Source organism: Pseudopipra pipra, chromosome 21 (genome assembly GCF_036250125.1).
Source record: "Pseudopipra pipra isolate bDixPip1 chromosome 21, bDixPip1.hap1, whole genome shotgun sequence".
NCBI lineage: Eukaryota > Metazoa > Chordata > Aves > Passeriformes > Pipridae > Pseudopipra > Pseudopipra pipra.
The window spans coordinates 3,958,532-3,981,508 of NC_087569.1; the positions used below are offsets into that span (position 1 = coordinate 3,958,532).

The 22,977-nt window shown below is 45.7% G+C and overlaps 1 protein-coding gene across 2 annotated transcripts in view; it reads left to right on the forward strand.

The window, feature by feature from the left end:
- The first annotated feature begins 2,890 nt into the window (after positions 1-2,890).
- The window catches only part of ANKFY1 (ankyrin repeat and FYVE domain containing 1), a 32,675-nt gene continuing 12,588 nt past the window's right edge, over positions 2,891-22,977 (forward strand). The window contains exons 1-14 of one of the 2 annotated variants that reach the window (XM_064677737.1): positions 2,891-3,004; positions 7,344-7,536; positions 9,235-9,353; positions 11,691-11,829; positions 13,325-13,448; positions 14,900-15,049; positions 15,947-16,112; positions 18,118-18,322; positions 19,139-19,207; positions 19,931-20,130; positions 20,558-20,655; positions 21,038-21,263; positions 22,188-22,286; positions 22,658-22,811. In XM_064677737.1, coding sequence (XP_064533807.1) covers positions 2,995-3,004; positions 7,344-7,536; positions 9,235-9,353; positions 11,691-11,829; positions 13,325-13,448; positions 14,900-15,049; positions 15,947-16,112; positions 18,118-18,322; positions 19,139-19,207; positions 19,931-20,130; positions 20,558-20,655; positions 21,038-21,263; positions 22,188-22,286; positions 22,658-22,811 — 1,952 coding nt within the window. In that variant the 5' untranslated portion in view covers positions 2,891-2,994. The remainder of the gene's footprint in view (positions 3,005-7,343; positions 7,537-9,234; positions 9,354-11,690; positions 11,830-13,324; positions 13,449-14,899; positions 15,050-15,946; positions 16,113-18,117; positions 18,323-19,138; positions 19,208-19,930; positions 20,131-20,557; positions 20,656-21,037; positions 21,264-22,187; positions 22,287-22,657; positions 22,812-22,977) is intronic. The other variant, XM_064677738.1, reaches the window with a different exon arrangement.

Consider the following 22,977-nt stretch of genomic DNA (forward strand, 5'->3'; position numbering starts at 1 on the left):
AAAAGACTCATATTCCAGGTTTTGTGAGGGGTGGGCTGGGGTGGAAGGAGGTGACAGTTGTTAGCTGGGGGGGGGAAAGGGATGAAAAAAGCCATTTAGTGTAAGAGGATTTACAAGGAAAGGTATTACTTCCTCCTGCAGGTGGTTTAGGTAAACATAGATATGTTTAATAGCCACATTTACATATTTGGGAACTAATTATTTTGTGAAATCATTAGTTAAACTTGCTGTTAATTGCCTAGCCTGCTCCTGTGTGTGCAGCACTTCAGAGCTGCTGGTGCCCAGACACCTCAGCTCATTTGAATTCCTGTCTGAGCACTTGCCCAAAATGGCTTGAGAACAGGTTTCTTTTCCACTTATTTAAGAGTTGGGACTGTGCAGAATTTCAGTGGCATGGTGCCATTCCTTCCATAAACAAAACACTGGGAAGAAGCTGCTCTTCCTACACCTAGCAATGGATTTCTTACCCCACAGGCTGCCCTTCCCTTTCCACAGTGTATCTGGAGCTGAGAGCAATTCAAGGTAATTCCTGCTTTCAGCAAGTTCAACAGAGTTCTCTCGTTTGTCTTCCTAAGTAACAGAGTTCACCACAGACTCACCTGTAACTTCACAAAATAGTTTAAAGCTTTATTTCTGTTTGCTCTCCAGAATTGCTGCCCGTTTGTTCTTTAGGGGGTAGGGCTGGAAATGTTAGTGTTGCATCAGTGCTGTGGAAGAACTGGGAATTCCACAGCACTGGAATTCATTCCCTTCTTAGTAAATTATTCAGATACATGTTTGTGATTCCCTGTGACCCAGATATTCCAAAGGAACAGTCCTGTGGGACACTGCTAAGATGTCCAAGCTGCAGGGATGGCTGATGCCCACTGACTAAAGGAAGGAGGCAGCTCAGGGGCTGCTGCCAAGTGTCCAGGTTGTAGGAATCCTCTGGCAGGGATAGAAATGGCCTAGTTCACTTTGCTGTGATCACAGTTGGCTGTTTGTTTGTTCCTGCCCCACACTAAAGAGGCACAAGCTGTGACTTACTGACAAACCAGATGGGAACACCACTGAGGAGCTGCACTTTGGACAAGGAATGTGAGGATACTTGGGGAACAAGCAGGTACACCAGCATTACATGGTTGCACTTGCCCCAAGACCTTGTGTCTGGTTTGGACTGTCCAGGCTGTCGTGTTTGTGCATCCTGGGTGCTCAGTTACACTGCTGAGGTTCTCTGGGGGCTCCTCATCACAGCTGAGGTTTTGAGCTGATTTTCCCCCCAACACAGTGACCTGTGTTCCAGGTAACACTGTATCACTGGGGGAAAAGGAAAAGCATCAATCATTAGAAAATATCAGAGTAATATGGCCATCCTAATTCCTTTTTTGTATTTCTCTATGCTGCCCCTTATGCATCAGAGAAGATCTCTGAAAATCAGAAGGGCTGTTGAGCTGTCAGGGTAAAATTCCTTCCTGCTGTGATGCCTAGAAAACACTGGACGATCAATAAAGGGAAGACATGAATTCTGAAGTGATTAGAAGTGTATTTTGGGTTTTGGGAGGTCGATGGGGGGTGGACTCTGCTGTGTCTGTACCATCTGGTGCCCTGCTCTTGGGTCGGTGCCATCCTTGCACACAGAGCAGCACCTCGAGTCTCCTTTCTGCATCTCTTCAGAAGCAGCACCAGTGATTTCAAACCAAACCAGAGGCTGTTCAGGGCTTAAACAGACTGTCATGCGACACCTTCCTGCCCAGGCAGATCCTCAGAGGAGATTGTTGATTCCCCTGACGCAAAACACCGCAGTAGTTTGAAATCTGATCTCTGTTGTTACTGAGAAATTAAACTAAAATCTGATCAGGCAGCAATAACTGTTCTCTCCAGTTCCTCAAGATGATCAATGGCACCATAAGCACTGGTGTAAGTCACCTACACAGCACAGTCATACACAGTTGTCATCAGGCTGTGCAAAATGAGATGGGTTGTTCTGGGGTATGTCCTGAAAACCACAGTCTGTGGCTCTCCTGGGCCCAGTTCTGGTTTTGCTGTCTTACCCAACAGGCACAGAAAACAAACATGATGCAGAGCAACTCCTCAAAGGTCACTTCATGATCCAGATAAAATGATGTCTGTAAGACAATACTGTGCATAACGTCTTCTAACATTTAATTGTAATTTGCTCTTCAAGGCAGGCAAAAAAAAATTGCTGTTGGCATTTTCTGATCCAGCTAAGCAGGAGAGATGTTGAGCCATGAGAACAGCCGAGGGGCAGCTGTGCTGGGAAAACGATCCTGGTCCTGGTACTTGGTCATTGCTGTCCACTCTCAAAACCACTTTTCACCCAGCGGGCACAGCTCCAGTGTCCAGGGGCACAGATCAATGTCCAGGGAGCACAAATCCAGTGTTCAGGGGCACAGCTTCAGCCCAGGGGACACAGATCAGTGTCCAGGGGCACAGCTCCAGTGTTGGCTCTGAAAGAAAAGCAGGAACTCTCTGGAAGTGGCGATGACAGGAGCGATGGCTGCGAGCCGCGCTGCCCCCGGGTGAGCAGCAGCAGGTGTCCTTCGGGATAAAAGCGGCGCAGGCGGCGGTGCCGGTGGAGCCGAGGTGATGCAGAGATGATGCCCAGCTGCGTTCCGCCGGGGCTGGGCGGTTTCCCGCCGCTCCCAGCCCTGCCCGTCGGCGCGGTCCCTTCACCGCCCACACGGGATCCCCGGCACCGCCGGGCACCTCATCCACGGGGGAAGCGCACGGTGCTTCCCGCCGCTGCGGGGCGGGAGCGGGGCGGGGCTGGCTCCCGAGGGCCGGTCCCGGCGGCGGAGCGGGAGGGGCCGCGGGACAAGGCGGGACAAGGCGGGACAAGGCGGGACAAGGCGGGATAAGGCGAAGGGCGCGGGTCGGTCCCGGCTCCGCCGTGTGGGGGGCGCGGCCGCGGCTCGCGCTGCTCTCGCGAGAGCGCCGCGCTGTGGCGGCGGGGCGGGCGGCGGCTCTCGCGAGAGCTGCGGCGCCGGACCCAACATGGCGGAAGGTGAGGGGGGGAGCCCGGGCGAGGGGCCGGGCGGGGCCGGGGCCGCGGGGGCTCTGCCGCTCGCGGGGCTGCCCCATGTGCGGCCCCCGCCGCTCCCTGGGCCGGGGCGGGCTCGCCCTGCCCGCGGCGGGGGGGACGCGCCGCCCCCGAGGCGAGCGGGAGGTGGCGGGGGGCCGCGGGCGGGCACCCCCGAGGCGGGCCGGGTGCGGGCGGCTTCGCTCCTCAGGAGGTGGGGTGTGGGACGGTGTGGGGACGCTGTGGGGACGCTGTGGCTCCGGGGTGCTGCAGGCGGGGAGAGCTCTCTGGGACGTCCTGCCGAGCCCTCCCCGCAGGCGGTGGGTCCGGCGGGGCCGCGGGCGGGGCCGCCCGGGCCGGGGGGCTCATCCCGGGACTGTCCTGGGGGGCTCATCCCGGCCGGCTTTCCCTGGAGCCTCCCGGGGCTGTGCTGCAGCCTCCCGGTCACCTGTGCTCGAGCCCTTTTGTCAGGCTCTGGTGAGATCTGCAGAGCTCCCGGAGTGCTGCTGCTTTGCCTGAAAGGTGCCAGTGACACCGTGCAGATCAATTCAGTCTAACGGGATTTGGAAAAAAACGCTTGGATTTTTACAGTTCTACTCGTTTCTGCAAGACGAGGTTCCTCTTTTTCTCCTCGGAGGGAACTGAGTCGGCAAACTGAGCTAAAATGCCACGAGTTGCAAAGGAAATGAACTTCCAGTCTCCAAAGCACAGCCTTCAACTCCTGAAGGGCGACTCTGAGGCAGTGGTGGAATTTTAGGACCACTTGTGGAAGAGGGACTCGGATGTAGCAGATGCTGATCTCTGTCATGCATCAGCCGAGAGGATGCTGCAGTCAGGCTCGTTTAATAAATCCTTAGAGCAACTCCTGACTTCTTGTGTGCTGGAATCCCACAGCTCCATGTTTAGCTGAGCAGCCTCTTAGGCTTGCCTTTGAGCCTTAGTGACCAGGTCTGGAGGGCTTTAGATGTCCAAGTTGTGTTCAGGTAGTGAAACTTTGCCCACTGAGACCCTCAAGGACTGAGGCTCTGGCTCAGGGTCCTGCTCTGCAGAAACAAACTGCAGCTGGGGCAAGCCCTGGTGCAGACATCTGTACCTCTCAGAGATTCTTCCCTGACTCAAGGAATTCTCTGACTTTTGGCTGAAGGAAGCACGTGACCGATGAATGGTCCTGTGTGAACAGGAATAATAAGCTGGAGTTGCAGCTCTCCTCACTCTGTTCCATAGGGTATCTTGATAGAGAGGCTTGTTTTGTCCCTTCAGACAAGGTAATTAGATGCAGAAACATTTTTCTAGTTAAGAAATTGGAGAGTCAGCAGGAAAGTGAAGGCTTATTGAGGAGGGAAGCTTGTCAAACTCTGATTATTTGCTCAAAGCCCGGTGCTTTTTCTTAAGGAAATGTTGCCTCTGTGTACAAAAGTCCTGAATTAGATTTACTGCAATTACTGCCTGCAAATGGAACAGTTTATAAAGACAAGGGCTGAGCATTTGTAGTGTCTGTGAATTCTGTACCACTAATACCAGAGGTTTGCATGCAGGTTACATGCAGGTGTGGGTAAAAACTGTTGGATTAAGGCTTGAATGTAAAGCAGCAGGAAGTTTGCTGTACAACTTTGGGGTGGTGTCAGGGTGAAGATCAAAACTGGGCAAAAATGAGGCAGAACAAGAAAGCAGCAGCTTGTACAGCCTTGTGGGGCTGAGGGTCAGAGTGTGGAGCAGTGGAGGAAGGACCTGACTGGAGGGGGTAAGGAAATCATTTATTTTTCTGAAGTATTTCACTCGGTTCCACTTCATAAGTAAACAAACGTTTGCCTTTATTGCTTCTGGGAGTGCTTTATGATGGGTGGGATGGGCAGTGTAATGAGTCCTTTTGTCAGGCTCTGGTGAGCTCTGCAGAGCTCCTGGAGTGCTGCTGTTGTGCTGCAAGGCTGTCAGTGACACCATTCAAATTAATTCAGTCTAATGGGACTTGAAAAAGCACTTAGATTTTAACAGTTCTCTTTTCTGCAATACAAGCTTCCACTAGACCCTCTTAATTTTTGGAAGGTGCTATCTATCTCCCCATTCCCTGTTGCCTCCCTACTTATCTCTTTGCATTCAACTATCCAGTTGCTCTCAAGTGCTTTTGTGCCTTCTCCTGTAAGAAAAATTCATTGGCCTTTCCTGAAGTCCTCTTTGAAGTCTTTGATATGGAATATAAACTGCCAGTTCATGAGATGCTGGTCTATCTGCCAGAAAGCTGTTAACAAACACTGCTTTTATTTTCTTGCCTGGCCCTCTGGGAACTGAGTACTTCAGAGGGGGAGTCACTCTGTCTGTCCCTCTCTGCTGAACCCAGGCATCTCTTCTCTGAGTAATTTGGATTGATGTTTAGCCAGAGACTTACTGGTGTCTTACTGAGTCTGTCCTTCCAGTGTGTTGAGGCAAAGATCTTCATTAGGGGGGTGTGTGCCTGCAGTAACTGTGCATTTGGCTTGTTCACTCTTTAAGTGAACAATATCCAGGGAAAACCTGAGGCTTTTCTCTTTTCAGCGAGTGTTGATTAACTGGGTGTTGAGAACTGTCGTGAATGTGCACTTGAAGTGTGCTCTGAGATCAAATATTGTCCTCAAGTGTGGCCACTACACAAGAGGTGTGCAGTTGTCATGTAGAATAACAGAAACTCTTATTTTACAACTCTTGTGATTATTACAGTAAGCAAATACCTCTCAATCCTTCTCCCTGAGGTTGCAGGAGGGATGTGCTGTCAGTCTGAAAACAAGATTTCTCACAGCTTTGGTTCCTTGAGGTGCTTTCACTGCCAGTAGGGATTGTCTGGGATTGCCCTGGGAGCAGCAGGAACAAACCTGATGGTCAGTGATGCACAAAGCTTCAGTTACTGCTTTTTAGGGTTTTAAGGTAGTTCTGCCTTGTGCCCTATTGAACTCAGGCTAATTTGGAGCCAGGGAGCTGACCTTGGTAGAATGGCAATATTTGAGATGTTACCTCTGGTACTGGCTCTTTATTCCCACCATCCCACTCCAGGGAGGACTGGGAGGTGCAGTGTTTCTCTGAGGTGGGGTGTGCTGTGAGGTTCAGTGGGCAGCTTATTCCTGGCATTTGAATTTGTTTGGCACCTAAAACTCTTGCTGTGTGTACAGTGGTGGTGTTCATACTCTAATTTTTGGTGCAGTTCTCAGTGTCTTTCCCTCTGGGTTGCTGTCAGACTCCAGCTTTCCCTGCTGTTACAGTAGCACTTGCTCTGTGCCCCCTGACACCTTCCATAGGAATCAGCCAGGAAGCCATTGCTCAATAGATGTGCCCTTCTAATTCTGAGAACACCAACACTACACTTATCTTCAGATAGAAAGACTGACCACAGCAGGATTTCAAACCCTCTTTGAGGGTTGGTGTGGCACAGTTCTGAAATCACAGCATATTTCAGTAGAAAAAGGAAGCTATCCCAAAGGAGATGATATCTATGAAATTTTAAAGGATGAAGCTGAATAAAAAGCTGTTGAAGGAAGTACCTTCATAGAATACAAGTACAAACAGAGAATAAAATATATTGCTTTCTGTTTATCCATTGCAGTAGTTAAGTTTACAGACTTAGGAGGGAGCATTTGCTGCAGAGTTGGTAGAGGAAAGGCTGAATGAGGTGTTCTGTCTGCAAGGCCAAGGTCAGCTGTGCTGTTGAACTTTTCTACAGAAGCAAGGAGAAAGCACTGATCAACAGAGCTCAGTTTCTCGTTGTTTGTATTAGTGACATTTAGTAAATATTTGAGGGAAGGTCATTGAATGATGAATTCCTGGCTGGTAGGGAGTAATCTTGTAGGAACTTTCCCACTTAAAATCATTGGTTAGATTTGTAAGGTGTTTCTTAGCTGACAGTAGCTAAGACAGATATGGTACTTCAGCAACTGTTCTAACGCTCACTTGTGTTTTAAGTCTCAGCTCTGAAGTCAAATGACATCTTAACTGGCCTGAAAAAATGGGTAAGAACCAAAGAGTTAGTCCTCTACCCCACCATAATTCCCACAGTCATGGACTCCCATGGCTTTAGAAAACTTACAGCATTCTTGACAAAACAGAGTTCAGAACTTTCCTTGTAAGTGGCTTCTATCACTGTATTATGTTTTTTGATGTGTTTATGGAAATGATTTGAAATAGAAGGTTTAATATTGGGGGTGAGATGCTCAATATTGGTTTAATATTGGAGGTGGAAGAGGAGAGACCCTTCCTGGAGTGCTGTGTGATTAACTGGATGTGTAATCTGAGGGCGAGCTCCCCTCAGCCACCAAAGGTGTGCATGTCTCAACCTTACCTGGAGTAACACTGTGCCTTGCAGAGGAGGTGGCCAAGCTGGAAAAGCACCTGCTGCTCCTCCGCCAGGAGTACGTGAAGCTGCAGAAGAAGCTGGTGGACACGGAGAGGAGGTGCAGCCTCCTGGCTGTGGAGGCCAACCAGGACAATGCCAGCGACACCTTCATCAGTCGGCTCCTCACCATCGTGGCTGAGCTCTACCAGCAGGAGCAGTACAGGTGAGGGATTTGATTTTCATGGCTGCACTGGGTCCTGCTCTTAGGGGAGGTGCTTTGCTGCGTGGTGTGAAAGAGTTGTAGGTGGAAGATCAGGTGGCACACTGAATCCAGGTGTTGAATCAAGAGCTCTAAGCAGAAGTTTGTCTCTAAGACTGACACTTAAGACAAATTCAGGGAAAACTGACCATGATCACTATCAACAGCCAAGCTCCCTCTGAACAGAAGTCATTTTGAACTGGTCTAGTGGATGGAATAATTACACAACATATCTGGAAAACCTTACTTTTGGGGGCACGGGCTTAAGCTCCGCCAGGGGAAATTTAAGTTGGATATCAGGAGAAAATTCTTTACAGAGAGAGTAATCAGGCATTGGAATGGGCTGCCCAGAGAGGTGGTGGATTCACCATCCCTGGAGATTTTTAAACGCAGATTGGACGTGGCACTGAGTGCCATGATCTAGTAAATGGACTGGATTTGGACCAAGGGTTGGACTCGGTGATCTTGGAGGTCTCTTCCAACCCAGTCGATTCTATGATTCTTGAAAGGCTCTGTCCTTGAAGCCAGTTCTGTGCTCCTCTTGTGTGTAAAGAAGCCTGATTAAATTGGCTTGTCTGGCTGTATTAGTGATGTATATGAGGCAGTGATACAAGTGATACTGTATTTTTAAATCTCAACACATAATTAGGTTTAATGGTTTCTTTTCCATAGGCACATTAAGGATCACCTTCAATACTCCAGATCCCTGAACTGATTTAATTCTGAAACTACAGTGATATTTATCAATTTCTTTGCTGTTACTGAAAGCAATGCCAAGATAGTAAAGGAGTTTAGTCATGTAAAGGGAAAATCTGTTTTGGTTCAACTTCCTTGCCTGGCCATCTCTTCATGAGCCTCCATGAGAGAAGGGTCTGTGCCTGCAAGAACTCACTGTAGCCTGCTGGGTGAAAGATTTGTTAGGTAGGATATGTCAGAAGAGTTGGATCACTTTATTTCTGTGCAGCTTTAAAGGCACAGAAATGTTGTCTGAAAGGACCTACAGGTATAAAATGAGAAAGGTGGCGAGTCCCAGTGCAGGTTTTGTTAAGTAACATCTCTATTTTGTCCTGTAGTTTATAGCTTTGAGTTACAAAATGGCCTGGAAAGCACCTACACAGCCAGAACATTTGCAAGCTGTGGGACTTTAAAATAAGCAGGGCAGGTATTTTCTAACTACAGAGAATAACCTGGTGTAAAGGGGTCAGGATGAAGCTGGTCTTCTTGACAGCTGGTCTCCTGGGAGCTGAGGATTCTGCCTTGCACTCAGATTGCTGTCAAACAGCATTGTGCTCTTGCTGGTCTTGCCTGAAACCACTGGTGCTTAGCTGACAGTATTAGTATGGACACTGTGACATAAATATTTAACCTCAAGATTGTTGGCTTTTCCTAACTTCTGCAATAATCCTCTTGCTGTTCGTTCTGAAATGGTTAAAAAAACCAACAAACCCTAACCAAGCACTTGAAATACTAATGACTGATTGCATTTCTCCCTAGAAAAATAAGAATTGTCATCTGACATGTTCTACTTAAAAAAATGAATGTGTTTTAAGTCTCCAACAACTTGAACCTAAATGGGGATACTAGACATGTGGAGATGCTGAATCCATATGTATCCAAGCACAGGGGGAGTCTGCATTATACATGTTGATGCTCTTTCCTCAGTGATCTGAAGATCAAGGTTGGGGACAAGCACATCAGAGCTCACAAATTTGTCTTGGCGGCGCGCAGTGACACGTGGAGCCTCGCCAACCTCGCCTCCACCGAGGAGCTGGATCTGTCAGGTCAGTCCCTGCTGAGTAATGTGATGCTTTGGTTGCCTTTAGGGTGACTGCTGAAAGGGCCTGTTGGGAAGAGGTTACTTGTGTGCCTTCCAGACCAGTGCTGTCCACTGAAAGTGGTGCTTGATCTGTTGATTACGGATTTCAGAGTCTCTGGAACGTGGTGGTGAGCTTGTGACCTGGGTGTTAGTGCTGGTTAAATCAATAACCTGCCTTCTTTCTCTTTAACAAACAGGGGCTGAGATTGGTGGCCTGTTTGTCTTTTCTAGAGTCAACTAAACATAATGAAAAACAAATCTATTTGGAGGAACTTGACTTCTTCCTTTCTAAGGACAGGGCTTTTTGAGGTAGTGTGCATCATTTCTCTGAAGTGTGTCATGGAAATACCTTGCTGCTTGTTAACACGGTGTGTGTGGGAAGTGAATCCAAAGACTGGTGTTATTAAAGGTGTTTGCTTTGGCACTTTGATACCTTTGCAAAATAGGTGAGGAAGAGAAGGTTTCTAAAAGACCATCTTCTACATGAGTGTATTGTTCTGCTGTTTCTTGCATGTACTTGCACTGGGCAGTGTTTCTACAGATTGAACCTCCTGACAGGCTTTTCTGCCCTTAACAGTGTGGAAGAGCCTTATACAATTAATTTATGAGCATTAAAACCAGGTATGAAGTTAAGCAGGCTGCTGACTGGCATGTTGAATATTAAGCACTGGCTTCACTTTCTGCACTTAATCTTACTGTGAATCCCAAGTGCAGACAAACTGGAAAAGGAGCAAGTCACAGCAAGCTGGTTTTATGAGACAGCATGGGCTTCCTTGCAATGTGATTTATGGGTCTTTCTGCAGCCACAAGAAAACAGATGCCAAGGAGTTCTTAATTTGAGTGCTGTGCTAACAAAAATTATTACTAAAAAGCTCTTCTGTTAATTGTAGTGCTGTTACCAGTGGCAGTGCACAGCATTTCTAGCTCCACAGCTAAGCTGAAAATCTCAACTGTAACTGCAGTCTTAAATGTTTAACAGTGCAAACACTTCCTGTTACAAAATGATGCTTGAAAGAAGTGCTAGTAAATGATACTTTCCACTGTAAAATTGAATTTTTTATAAAATTTGAGAAATGGCACAAGGATTAGGTTATGAAATAGCTGGAACGAGCAACAAGCTGCTCCCTGGATATTGTTGTGTTTTCTTAAGGGGTTCTCTTAAGAACTTGCAAGCTGAGATTGCCTGAATCTTATCTCCAAAGTACAGACAGCAGTTGAGTGTCTTTAGAGTTCATGTGATCTGTGGAGTTTTCTAATCTTTAAAGGGTAGGAAGAGATGAACACATGTTCTCTTGTTGAGAGGGAGAAGATGCACTTCTTACCTCTGCCAAGGCACAGCTGATTGTACATCTCAAGTAGGTTTTCTGATTGCTTCAGGTTTGGCAAAAAATACTTGCCTTACTCAAACCTCCTGATTCCTGGGAGGCTGTTCATGCCAAGGACTGCTGATGCTCTGCAGATCTAAAGATGTTTTAGGATGGGTATTTCAGTCTCTTAAAGGTTTTTAACTTTTAAATTTTTTTCATTTTAAAACCAAAACAGTTTAAAGGAGTAAGGCTAGTTTTCTAACTAGGTTTTCTAACCTTTCTAACTGGTATTTTTGTTGTAATTGGTCTTACTGCAGTTATTCTCATCTGCATCCTTGTAAGAAGGGTTGTGACTATACTTGTGAGTAGGTGACAAAGACCATTGGGGTTTGTAGTGTCCTGTGGTACAGGTTTGAGTTTTCTCACTATGTAAAACATCAGTTTGTGGTCAGTCTTGTAAACACCTGAAATCTGAGCAGGTCCTTGAACTGGCACTTTTGCACCTTTCCTGGAAATGGTTCCCAGCAGTTTGAAGTGCTTTGGAGTCATTTCCAAGGTGTAGCAAGGTGCAAGTACCTTTGGAATGCAGCAGTTCAGAACATGTGGGTGTGATATAGAGAGAGGATTCTTAAATCAGAAAGGGGCTTTGTGCTTGTCAAATGTAGATTTGTATTTGGCCATATGTGAGGGACCAAGGACTTTATAGGGGCATCACTGCCCCTAAATATGCAACATTTGTGTAGCAGGTAGGAGATGCTATAGGGCTCCCTGCATTCTGCACACTGTTCCAGTGGAAAAAGGTTTTCCAGCTTGGTGCCAACGTTGTCATTAGTTTCAACTTTTGCCCAGTTTTGCCATCTTGGTTGAACTAAAGAGGTACAGTTTCAACAAGGCTTTTTTTATGGTAGCTGTGACTTTCAGCAGTCAAAAGAACAGCAACTACTTGAGCTGGAGATTGTTTTTAGGGATTTCATTAATGCTCTTGCTCCCTGCAGCAGATGCTGACCCAGAGGTAACCATGGCAATGCTGAGGTGGATCTACACAGATGAACTGGAGCTCAGAGAAGATGATATCTTCTTGACAGAGCTCATGAAGCTGGCTAATAAATTCCAGCTCCAGCTGCTTAGGGAAAGGTGAGTCTTAGTAAATACAGTGAATCTGCTTGAACTCTTCAACTTTGTTTGAATAGAAATAACTGCTGGCAATTAGCTAAAATTATGCTTTTTCAAACTCCTGAGGTTTTAATAATACAACCTGACAGTCAGTTTATGGGAAATGGGAAATGAAGCCTTGCTCTACAGTTAAACTGTAGCAGTTCTTCTCATAGCTGATATATTTACTTTCCAGTTCCTCTCCCAGTCAAACTTATAACCCTAATTTGATGTTAAGAAGAGACAGAGATCAGTAGAATAGCACCAGGCTCTGAAGAGTTGCAAGAAAGGAATTGTTAAGAGAATGCTGGGAAGAGTCAGTGTGAGGTGACTTGCAGTGTTAAAATAGCACAGGTGACATTTCAGTTGAAATAGCTGCTCTTCTGTGCATCTTGGTGGTAACTTTTCTTCAGAAATAAGGTTAATGTAACAGTGCAATGCTTTCCCATTCTGAGATTGCAATTACCATTCTAGTAGAGGCTGGATTGTCATCTTGATGGAGTGCTCTAAAAAACCATTTAGTGAGAAGCCTGAATGTACAAGTTGAAACCTCTTCAAGTTTTGTACAACTTCAAAGCCTTGGGTTTAGTCAGAGTATCCTTTGATAGAATAATCTTTTGCCCAAGGGGTGTCTGTAGCAGTACATGACATCCATAATCTATGATTTGTGTGCCTCCAACATGAAGCAGACTAAACTGCTGTCAAGTGTGCTGACCAAAGATGTTGGTATCTGTAAGGCCAGTGCTAAAACTGCCTTCAAGCTTTGTACCAGCCTAAAAGCTGTCCTCATGTTGTACTGTGAACTTAGCAGGTGTCTGCTCATGGTCTAGTGACAGGTCCATGTCTAGGATGCCACTGGGAATTATTAGATGTCTTGGTAGGTATGGAATCATAAAATAAGGGAATTGTTTCATCTGGAGCAGAGCTCTGAGGTCAAATCTGACCATTAATCCAGCACTGACAAGGGCACCACTGACCCATGTCCCCAAGTGCCACATCCACACGTCTGTTGAACCCCTCCAGGGATGTGACTCCACCAGTGCCCTGGGCAGCTGTGCCAGTGCCTGACCACCCTTTCCATGAAGACATTTTCCCCAATATCCAATCTGAACAACCCCTGCCTGTGATCACTGTAGGACTCGTGAAGATACACATCTCCCCTCCTTCACAGCAGTGAATGAACTGCAGTTTGTGCCCCTGGGAGAACTGGGATGTGTCCCCACTTGCAGATTCCTGCAGTGTGGTGTTCCCCTGGCCCGTGGCTGGATGGATTCCAATGGAAGTCTGTTCTTAGGGAATCTGCTCTCAGGGCTTCTGACTGAAGTATGTTTATGCTGCTCAGCCTTATGGTAAAGCAAGTCCAAGCCATTTTCTGCTGGCATCTAGGAAAAGGAGTATTGGAACACTGTTAGAACATGGGACAGTGATTGCAGCAAAGCTGTTGGATTACTGACCACTGGCTTTCCTGTTTTGACAGATGTGAAAAAGGAGTCATGTCACTAGTTAATGTCAGGAACTGCATCCGTTTCTACCAGACTGCTGAGGAGCTGAGTGCCAGCACCCTCCTGAACTACTGTGCAGAGATCATTGCCAGTCACTGGGTGAGTCCTGGCAGGAGGAAACAAGAGCAAAAATGCTTGCACAGTATAGGAACTTAATCAGGAGAATTTTGCTTAACTCACTGCAGTGTCTAACCTCAGGAGTATCTCTTGGTTACAAGCATTCCAGTTGGGATGGGGATTTCGTGGATTCCTGATAACTTGCAGTGACTAAAGTGACCTGTTATACTGACAACAGTGTTGATGAAAAGCTGAGCCCTGGTGTGAGTTCTGGGGCTGCTTCTGAGGCAGGGTGACTTTTCCCTTCCCAACTGTCCTGATTATCTTTACAACATGTACTTTTGCCACTGTGTTGTTTGGGGTTCTTTACAATTATATGTTTGAAGCAAAGAACATAAAGTGGCTCCTTTGAGAGATTTTAATTTTCTTCAGAGGTTGTATCTGTTGTCTGTGTGGTGTGAATGTCTTGGAGGGGAGTAGCTCATAACCTGAAGAGTTGTTCTGTTCCTTGGAACTATTTCACTGTACAAAGTGTCTCAGTTTCCTGAGCCAAAGAAAAGGGACTGTTCTAATAAGCAGGAGGGTTGTTTATCAAATCTGGACTCCAAACTGTTTAGAAGTTCATCCATAGTTGGTCTCTGTCTATCCAGGTCACAAATCCCAGACCTGCTTTTACTTCTATAAATAATTCATGGAAGCCAGGGAAGTTTATCTTCAGTAATGGAGGGAGAGGCAAATGGAAGTTTCACTTGCTCTGATCTCTTTATTTTGAAGAAAGTTTGATTAACTAAGTAGTGGATTGGCCTTTTCAATAAGGCTTGTCAACAGTAGACTTGTGTGTGGGGATTTAGATTATTCTAAACCTAAAATGCATCATCCAGATGTGGATGTTCCTTTCTTTGACTGATACTAAGGCACAAGCTTTGATATGTTAATGCATAAAAAAAGATTATTGTATCTGAACCTGTGGGTCAGCACTTTTAACTGTTGACTGCTTCTGGTTCCTAACTTTTCATGCTTAATTCTACCTGAAAATGAGGTTGTTTCTGTTTGGTCAAATGAGCACTAACTCATTTAGGTCTTTATACCCCTAAGTTTCTGTTTACTTTTATTGATAATTTTACAGAGTTCTGAGGAGTTGTCAGTTTTCAAGTTGTAAGCCTTTTTTTGTCAGAATTAAGAATAAGACCAGATAGAGGATTGTTTTTAAGCTTAGATGTTAATCTGCCATGATGTCTGCTGCAATGCTGGTTTTCCATGTCTGTAGACAGAAAGGAAGAAAAATTGCACTAAGTGATCTTGAAACTAAAATGTAAGATATAAAACTTCCTGATTAAATCTTAAAAGGTTATCTTGCATTGTTCCTGCCAAAATGTTACCAAAATGGGACTTTTCACTGAGCTTGTTTTGTGAACTTCAGAATTCCATTGTGCAATGCCTTGTCTATAAATAAAACAGGAGTGTTGCTTACCCTTCTCTTTAACTGCTCCCAGGATGACCTGCGTAAGGAAGATTTCAGCAGCATGAGTGCCCAGTTACTGTACAAAATGTTCAAGTCCAAGACAGAATATCCTCTGCATAAGGCTATTAAAGTGGAGAGAGAAGATGTGGTCTTTTTGTATCTAATAGAAATGGATTCACAGGTGAGACTGAGTTGATCTATCTCCTAGAATTTGGTGTTTCAGGTAACTGGCTTTGAACTCCCAGTCTGAACCTTGTTACTGATTTTTCTCACTAATTCTTAACTTGCATATTTAATATTGCCACAGCTACTTCTGTGTACCTAATGGAGGTCTAGCAACAGAGGCTCCATGAAGACATAATTCAGAAGTGATTCATAACATTTCTGAAACACCCTGCATACTACAGACTGTGTGTAATAAAATCCCTTATCTGATATTACCATGTACATTTAAAACTGAAGGGTATAATAGGCAACTTTGCTGCTTTATGGCAGTTCAGTAAGAATCATTTCTTTGAACAGATGCTTTCCCTCTTCTGTTGAAAGTTTGAAGTAACAGGTGTTTGTTCTGTTTGGGTGAAAACTCTAAGTAACTAGCAAATAAGATGTCCCCCAACAAGGGAGAATGTAGAATTCAAGTATTAATTATCAAGAATTATTCAATTAGTACTTTAAGTTGCCTCAAATCTTAATTGGAAGCTGGGACTTTGCTGGTATGTAGCACCCCTAGGTGCTAATCCAGGTGGGATTTGAGGTATCTTAAAGGAATAACTGAATGATTCTCCCTACATTGAATATGCCTGTCTGGTGACATGTTTGAGTGCACTAGTCTTGCTTTCTGTGAGTTGGACAAGGCTTGCAAACACAGCTCCTGATTTGTCATGGAACAGCCCTCTGGGCAGCTTTGCCTGTGGTGCAGTGACTGTCCCTGTGCAGGGTGCCCTCACCAAAACACACCACCAGGATCCTGCACTGGAGCTGGAGGGCTGACTGTGCTGATCATGGAATGGGCTGTCAAAACACTCAGCTGGGCTGGTGAGCCTGTCTCTGGTGTCAGTGCACTGTGTTTGTGTTGCAGCTTCCTGGGAAGCTCAATGAATTGGATCACAATGGAGACCTTGCTCTGGATCTGGCCCTGGCCCAAAGGCTGGAGGGCATTGCCACTACCCTGGTCAACCACAAGGCTGACGTGGACAGGGCAGACACGAGAGGCTGGAGTCTGCTGCACAAAGCCATCCAGAGGGGTAAGGACATGGGACATGAAGCTTTATTAACTTCCAGTTGTTCCCAGCGTGATTCCTAAGTCTGTTCCTGTGTCACATTGTAGTTGTCACTTCAGTTAGAAGATTGTAGTGAAGGATGGACTTTGTCCTGTTTCTTTTTTTTTTTTTTTTTAAACTTAAAAGCAAACAGACTCTTCTTTGGGTCTGAGACCAGGCTGCTGGCTGGGGAAACTTGTGCTACTTGCCATCCAGGTGCAATCCAGTAGAACATTGCCTGCTAAAGGAAGAAATGTAGGGAGACACTGGGAATATTCTTATTTGACAATACCACGTCTGTGTGACAGATAGCTGGATTGAGTGTGACAGCACGGGAGTCATAAAGATGAAATCTTTTTCTAGACTTGGACTGTATGCTTCTCTGTGCTGGTTAACAGCAAGGGTCTGTGCTACTGCACAGCAGTCCTAGAGGAGGAAAATGTGACTGAAAGAAGATGAGGAGCAAGTGGAGGTGCCTCTGTCCAGTCTGAATATTTTCAAAGCTCTGCTGAATAGTAGTGTAGTTACCACTGGAGTCTGAGTACAACTACAGGGTTATGTTGAGCTGATCTCTACCTTAGAGTGGGAAATGCATCTGATGAGAACTGGAGCACAGCAGGACCTGGTTGCCATGGCCACAGCACTCTGAAGGCTTTGGATCAGCAGCATCTTGGCCTGTGGTCAAAGTGTGGGAAAAATCTGCAGTGAACACCTCGTGCTGCTGGTTTCCTGCAATGTCTTTGGCAGCTCTGCTCCAGAAAGCCAAGCATGAGTTTATTTTTAACAGCAAACTCTCTGGGACTCCTAGAAGTTATTTTGGGCTCAAAAAACTTAAACTCAGCTCCCAACTTCTTCTTTTAATCTCCTACATATCTAAACAAGGTAAAGCTGGTGGCTGATCCTGTGAATGAAACTTGAGCAGGAGTAGGAGACCTTCTAGGCATAGGTCAGTGTGGTGGTGGCTGCAGGCCTGTGGAGCACGGCAAAGGTTGCAGCAAATGCTGGCATTTGTCCTCTGGTTGTGCTGTCTGCTTTCAGTCTGAGCTAGGGCTCTGAGAATGAATGCTTGCTTCTCAGTAACCACAGCTTCAGTGAATCAGTCACTGTTAACTATCACATGTTCTGGAAATGGAGCTAAAGCAAATTGTCTGAACTTGCCACGTGATTCTTATCACTTCTGATCGCTGGAGAGTGGGGGAATGTCAGCCATGGGAATCAGAAAATGGGATTTGGGGTTTCATTGGCAGCAATATAGATTGGAACCCTGTTCTTTGTTCTCCAGTCGTGCATTCAGGCCAAACAAGGTGTGACTGTGTCTGTTCAAGGTAGTCTTTGGAGTGAGGGTGGTTAATATGAACTATGACCCTGAGGCCATTGTTTGCACCCTGGTGGTTCAAGTCCAAGCTTCCATGTGTCTCAGTGGGCCTGAGCTCTGACTCCTGAGAAGCTCTCAAGAGGGGGTTCTTGGGAATGCTGTGCATGGGGGGTTTGAACTGCTGAAGGCCTTATCCTCTATATAATGGAGCTAAGCCTTCCAGAACAAAGGCTGTGTTACTGCTTGTTTGTGTAGCAGCACTGAACAGGTGACTGACTTCAACTACACACTTTTGACTGATGCCCTGGAATGGTACCTTTTGTTGAAAACAGTACTTGTATGTTTAGTGTCATGGTTTGTCCAGTGGTCAATTAAAGCAGCAATGGATTGTTTTGATGGAGGAACTAGCAAATTCAGTATCACAATAATAATAAACTCGTGTGTGAACTTGAGTCACCTGTGGGCAAAACACTTTTTCCAAGGGCTTGTGAAATATTTTAGTCCTGACTTTGCAGTGAAGGGTTGAAGTTGCCTATTGCTAAGGCATTGTAGGAGCAGACTCTTGTGTTGGAATGAATGTATGGTCTGAAGGGACATCCTGTGTATCTGTTTTCTGGAGTATAAAGTACATAGGGTGTATCTATCCACAAATAACCTGGTTTTGTTTCCCCAAAGGAGATAAATTTGCTGCAAACTTTCTCATTAAAAACGGTGCCCGTGTGAATGCTGCTACACTGGGGGACCAGGAGACCCCTCTGCACCTCGTGGCATCCTACAGCCCCAAGAAGCACTCCCCTGATGTCATGGCAGAGATGGCACAGATTGCAGAGTCCCTCCTGCAGGCAGGAGCCAACCCAAACATGCAGGACAACAAAGGCAGGTAAATACTGGGGGAAGCCAAGTCAGCAGTTTAACAGACAGTGCTGTGCTGATCAGGTGCTGAGAACCTGCTCAGGTCTGTCAGCAAAGCACAGGTGAGACTGGAAAGCAGGAAGGGTGAATTTGTGGAGCCAGTTGGAGACCTGTGAGCAGCACTCAGAGCAGAAAGCTGTGCAGGCTGAATGGTTCCCTGGCATGGCCAATTAAACACAGCCCCACTACAGAAAGCTGGGGTGAGTTGATGGTGTTAGGACACATGGCACACAGTTAATTTGCCTTTATTGAATCACTGAACAGTAAAGAAGGCCAGCTAAGATGCCAAATAGTATTTCTGAAAGATACTTCCCTTTGAAGCTGTCAGGGGAAACTGAAATTACCTCAAAGCAAGCCAATATGTGCAGTGTGTTCATCTGAAGTGCAGGGCCTGTTTCAGGAAGCTGTTTCACAGGTTAGGTTGGGCTGGCACACAAGTGTATAAAATAATATAGAAGACTTGGAGTATATCAGCTATACAGAAGCTGATATACTCCAGGGCACAAGAAGCACAAGAACTGTGTGTACACAGTTCTAATAGATCAAGCTCTTGTGCTTCTTCCTTGAAAGTTCACTCTTACATTGAGTTGCTTACAGCAAATTATTTGAAAGCGTGTCCACTGGAAGAGCAGACTGCTCTTTGTTTCGAGATGTGTTTGTGCCCTTCTGAAAGAAAAGACAGAAGTTAAACCCATAAATCTGCAGGGGCATGTTGATGATCAGGGACAAAATCAGGTGTCTCTCTTGTTCCTGATGTAACTGTACTTTTTTGCTGCAATTACAGGACCCCGTTACACGTGTCCATCGTGGTCAGGAACGAGCCTGTGTTCAGCCAGCTGCTCCAGTGCAAGCAGTAAGTTCCTTTTACATGTAAAACACATGTTACCTTGTACAGTGAAGATATGAAACCTGGTTTAACAACTCCTCTGTGCCTCTTTGCCTTATAGTAAGACCAGTAATAGGCTTGGGATGCAAAAGTGTAAGGGCTTTGCATAACTAAAGGTGCCAGAAGCCACGTGAGTTTTTGCCCTACTGTAGAGAAGCAGCAAACTGAATCTCTTGTGTTTTTCAAAGAGGGTGAAATAATTTCAAAGGTGATGTAGTAACATCCATTTGTAGTGGAGCTAAAAGGAGTGATAATACTCTTGAAATGTCTCAATATGTTCTTGGGTTCTGCTTAAAGCTGCCACAGGTGACTTCTTAGGGAGGTGAAGCAGAACACTTTGTTTGACTCAGTTTCTTTGCAGTTGAATTTGCAGTTCTTGCACACAGTTTACTCAAATACAGGAGGAGTTGCCTCTTTGCTATACTTAGTGGGAGCCCAGATCTACCAGGGCCACACTTCTCCTGGGAGCAATAAGCTTGACTCTGGTAGTCCTAGAAGGTGCTGTGCTTGTTTCAGAGTATTCCCATATTCTCTGAGGTAACTGGAGCTACAACAGGTTTTTTGGCAAGCAGGAGTTGTCAGTGAGGTATGAGATGAGCTAGTACAGCTGTTCAGCCTCTTGAAACTTAAGCTGAGATGGGGAACCACTTTTTAAGGTATAAACTGGGGGACACTAACTCTTATTTTTAGACTAGACTTGGAGCTGAAGGATCATGAAGGAAGCACAGCTCTGTGGCTTGCAGTTCAGTACATCACCGTGTCGTCTGATCAGTCTGTGAACCCCTTTGAGGATGCCCCTGTTGTGAATGGAACCTCCTTTGATGAGAACAGCTTTGCAGCAAGGCTGATCCAACGAGGCAGCAACACAGATGCTCCAGACACAGTGACAGGTAAACCAGAGGTTTGTATTTCTGTGTAGGTGAAAGGCTTGTAAGTTAATTGCTTAATGCTGACTGCACTCAGAGGAGCTGGATGAGGTTTCAACAGCATTTGCTGCACAGTAAATGGGAGGTGGTAGCAGCTTTACCCAGAGCTGGAGCACTGACAGCCCCAGGCTGAGCTGGACTTGCAGGAAGTGACAGAAAATCTGGACTCATTGCCAGGTTCTAATATCCTCTTTAGAGTTTCAAAATGTGTAATTGCTAAATGGTAGTGCATGTCCAGTCCAGAGTTGCAAGGGGGCTACTAATAGGCAAGAGTTTCTTTGTTGACCTCAAACTTCAATGTTGTAAGGTAGTGGGGAAGGTGTTAGCACACTTGTTAGTATCAAAATGTGGTTGGAATAGCACTCTGACAGTGTTCCTGGTTTTTCTTTAGGAAACTGCTTGCTTCAGAGGGCAGCTGGTGCAGGAAATGAGGCAGCTTCTCTCTTCCTAGCAACTCACGGAGCAAAAGTCAACCACCAAAACAAACGGGTAAAAGCAGAAACTTAGACTGAAAGTTTCCTGATTGCTCTTCAGAAATAAGCCAGCAGAGATCTCTCATTGCTAAACCATAGCTTAAAGCAAGTTGGAGCACTTTGTGAACCTTTGCATGTTTTCAGGTATTTACTGGTGATCAGACCCTTCTTGTGGCACTGTTCTTGCAGCATCAGCAGTTGTTTACATGCTTCTAACACCTCCCTCAGTGCCTGGTGTGATAGTTCTTAATAAAAGCTGACTTAAGTAGTTTGTAAGTCCTAAGGAGCTTCAGCTACTAGGAGTGAAGCTCTTCACACCCGTTCTTGTGGGAATAGTAGTTTAAAAGCTGCTTCTCTGCATGTCTCCAGCTGTTAACCCAGCACCCTGTTTATTAAAGGGAGAAACCCCCCTGCACACAGCCTGCAGGCACGGCCTGGCAAACCTGACAGCAGAACTCCTGCAGCAAGGAGCCAATCCCAACATCCAGACAGCAGAAGCAGTGCTTGGACAGAAGGATGCATCTGCTCCTCCAACAGCAGAGAATGTTTATCTGCAAACTCCCCTCCACATGGCCATTGCTTACAATCACCCAGATGTGGTGTCAGTCATCCTGGAACAAAAAGGTAGGTGTTTCCTGGTTCAGACTGTTGGTGCTGTAGGGAATTGGCGTGTCAAGATGGCATCTGAGCTGTGTTTGACAAACTGTAAGCATTTTTAAAGTAGAGCAGTTAATAAGACAGGCTAAATATAGTCTTAAACTCAAATCATCTGCTTGTTAAGACTAGACAATTATTTTGCCTGTGAGTGCTTGTAAATTCTCCACTGTAGATAATGGACTTGAACAGTTAATCCTGGCTTCTGTTCTACTTGTACAACTGAGATCCCTTCAAAGCATTTGCTTCAGGTAAATGCTGGAATAAAATTTGGGTAAAGGCACCTTTGTGGTGAGATTTCTGCCTCCCTTAACTCTTACTAAGAGGATTTTGTACGAGGTAATGCTGGAGTTACAACAGGATTGAAACTTGAGTACTCAAATACTGGCAGATGAGTTTATCAAATGCTGCTAGTTCAGCTTCTTTCTAGCAGCAGGAGGGGAGATTGACAGCTGAAGGAAGGCCAGCTTTGTCTCCTACCATAAGTGAGATTTAGAAGGGAGTAGGTGAATTGGGGTAAATATCATCCATCCCAGGGAGCTGAGGAGGAGGGATGCTGCCACCACACTGTGGTACAGCCTCCACTCTTCATTCTCAAAGCTTTGTATATGCCACTGTATTTGGAATTGCAGGTAGAAAGGGACAGGTTAAGCCTCTTAGCTAGAGAATTGAATGTTCTTTAGTGTAAGTATTAAGATTAGGCAGTAGTGGAAATACTGTCTGAATCCTAAGCAGTATCAGATCAGGGAAGCTGAAGGTATCTTGCTCAGATCTTTCAAACTGACTGCTAAAGGAACAGCCCATCCAAAATGTGACACTGCTGCAGCAGCAGCTTTCAGTGTGTGACTGCAGGTCAAGTACAAGAATGCTCTAATTCCTGATGCTTTTTTGTAGCTAATGCTCTTCATGCCACCAACAACTTGCAAATTATTCCTGACTTCAGTCTGAAGGACTCAAGAGACCAGACTGTGCTGGGATTGGCTCTTTGGACAGGTATGGACCCTCCACACAAGATGAGAATTCACAACAATATGGAAGCTGTGATGTGAACAGGAGTTTTTTTAAAAGATAAAACAGCAGGTGTGTGTTCATGTTCTGGCTTGTGCTGCTGGAGAGGAGCTGTCAAGGAGAGCTTTAGATGATTCTTCATCTTCTAGAAATGAGTGCTCACCTATGACTTAGGGAAAGATTTCTAGCCCACAGCTGTACTCGCAGTTCTGGGGAATTCTTCCTCTGTGAACTCCCTGCTTATTTCCCTGTCAGATCACTGTATTGTCTGAGCATGTTAACCCTGTTCTGTTAGTCCTCAGTGCATCTGTTTTACAGACCCAAAAGTAAAATACTAATGAGCTTGACCTCCTCAGGCATGCACACCATAGCAGCTCAGCTGCTGGGATCTGGGGCCTCCATCAATGACACCATGTCAGATGGACAGACTCTGCTGCACATGGCAATCCAGAGGCAGGACAGTAAGAGTGCCCTCTTCCTGCTGGAACATCAGGCAGATATAAATGTCAGGTAAGATCCTAACTGATCCAACAACTGCATGTGTGTCTAGAGCAGGTGGGGATGAATGCCTTTGTATAACGGCTTGAAGTTGGTTTCAGACTGTGATCTGTGCACAGTTATGTGTTTGGCTCTGTTTTATGGCACTGCAGCTGAGGGGTTACATGTGTGAACTTGG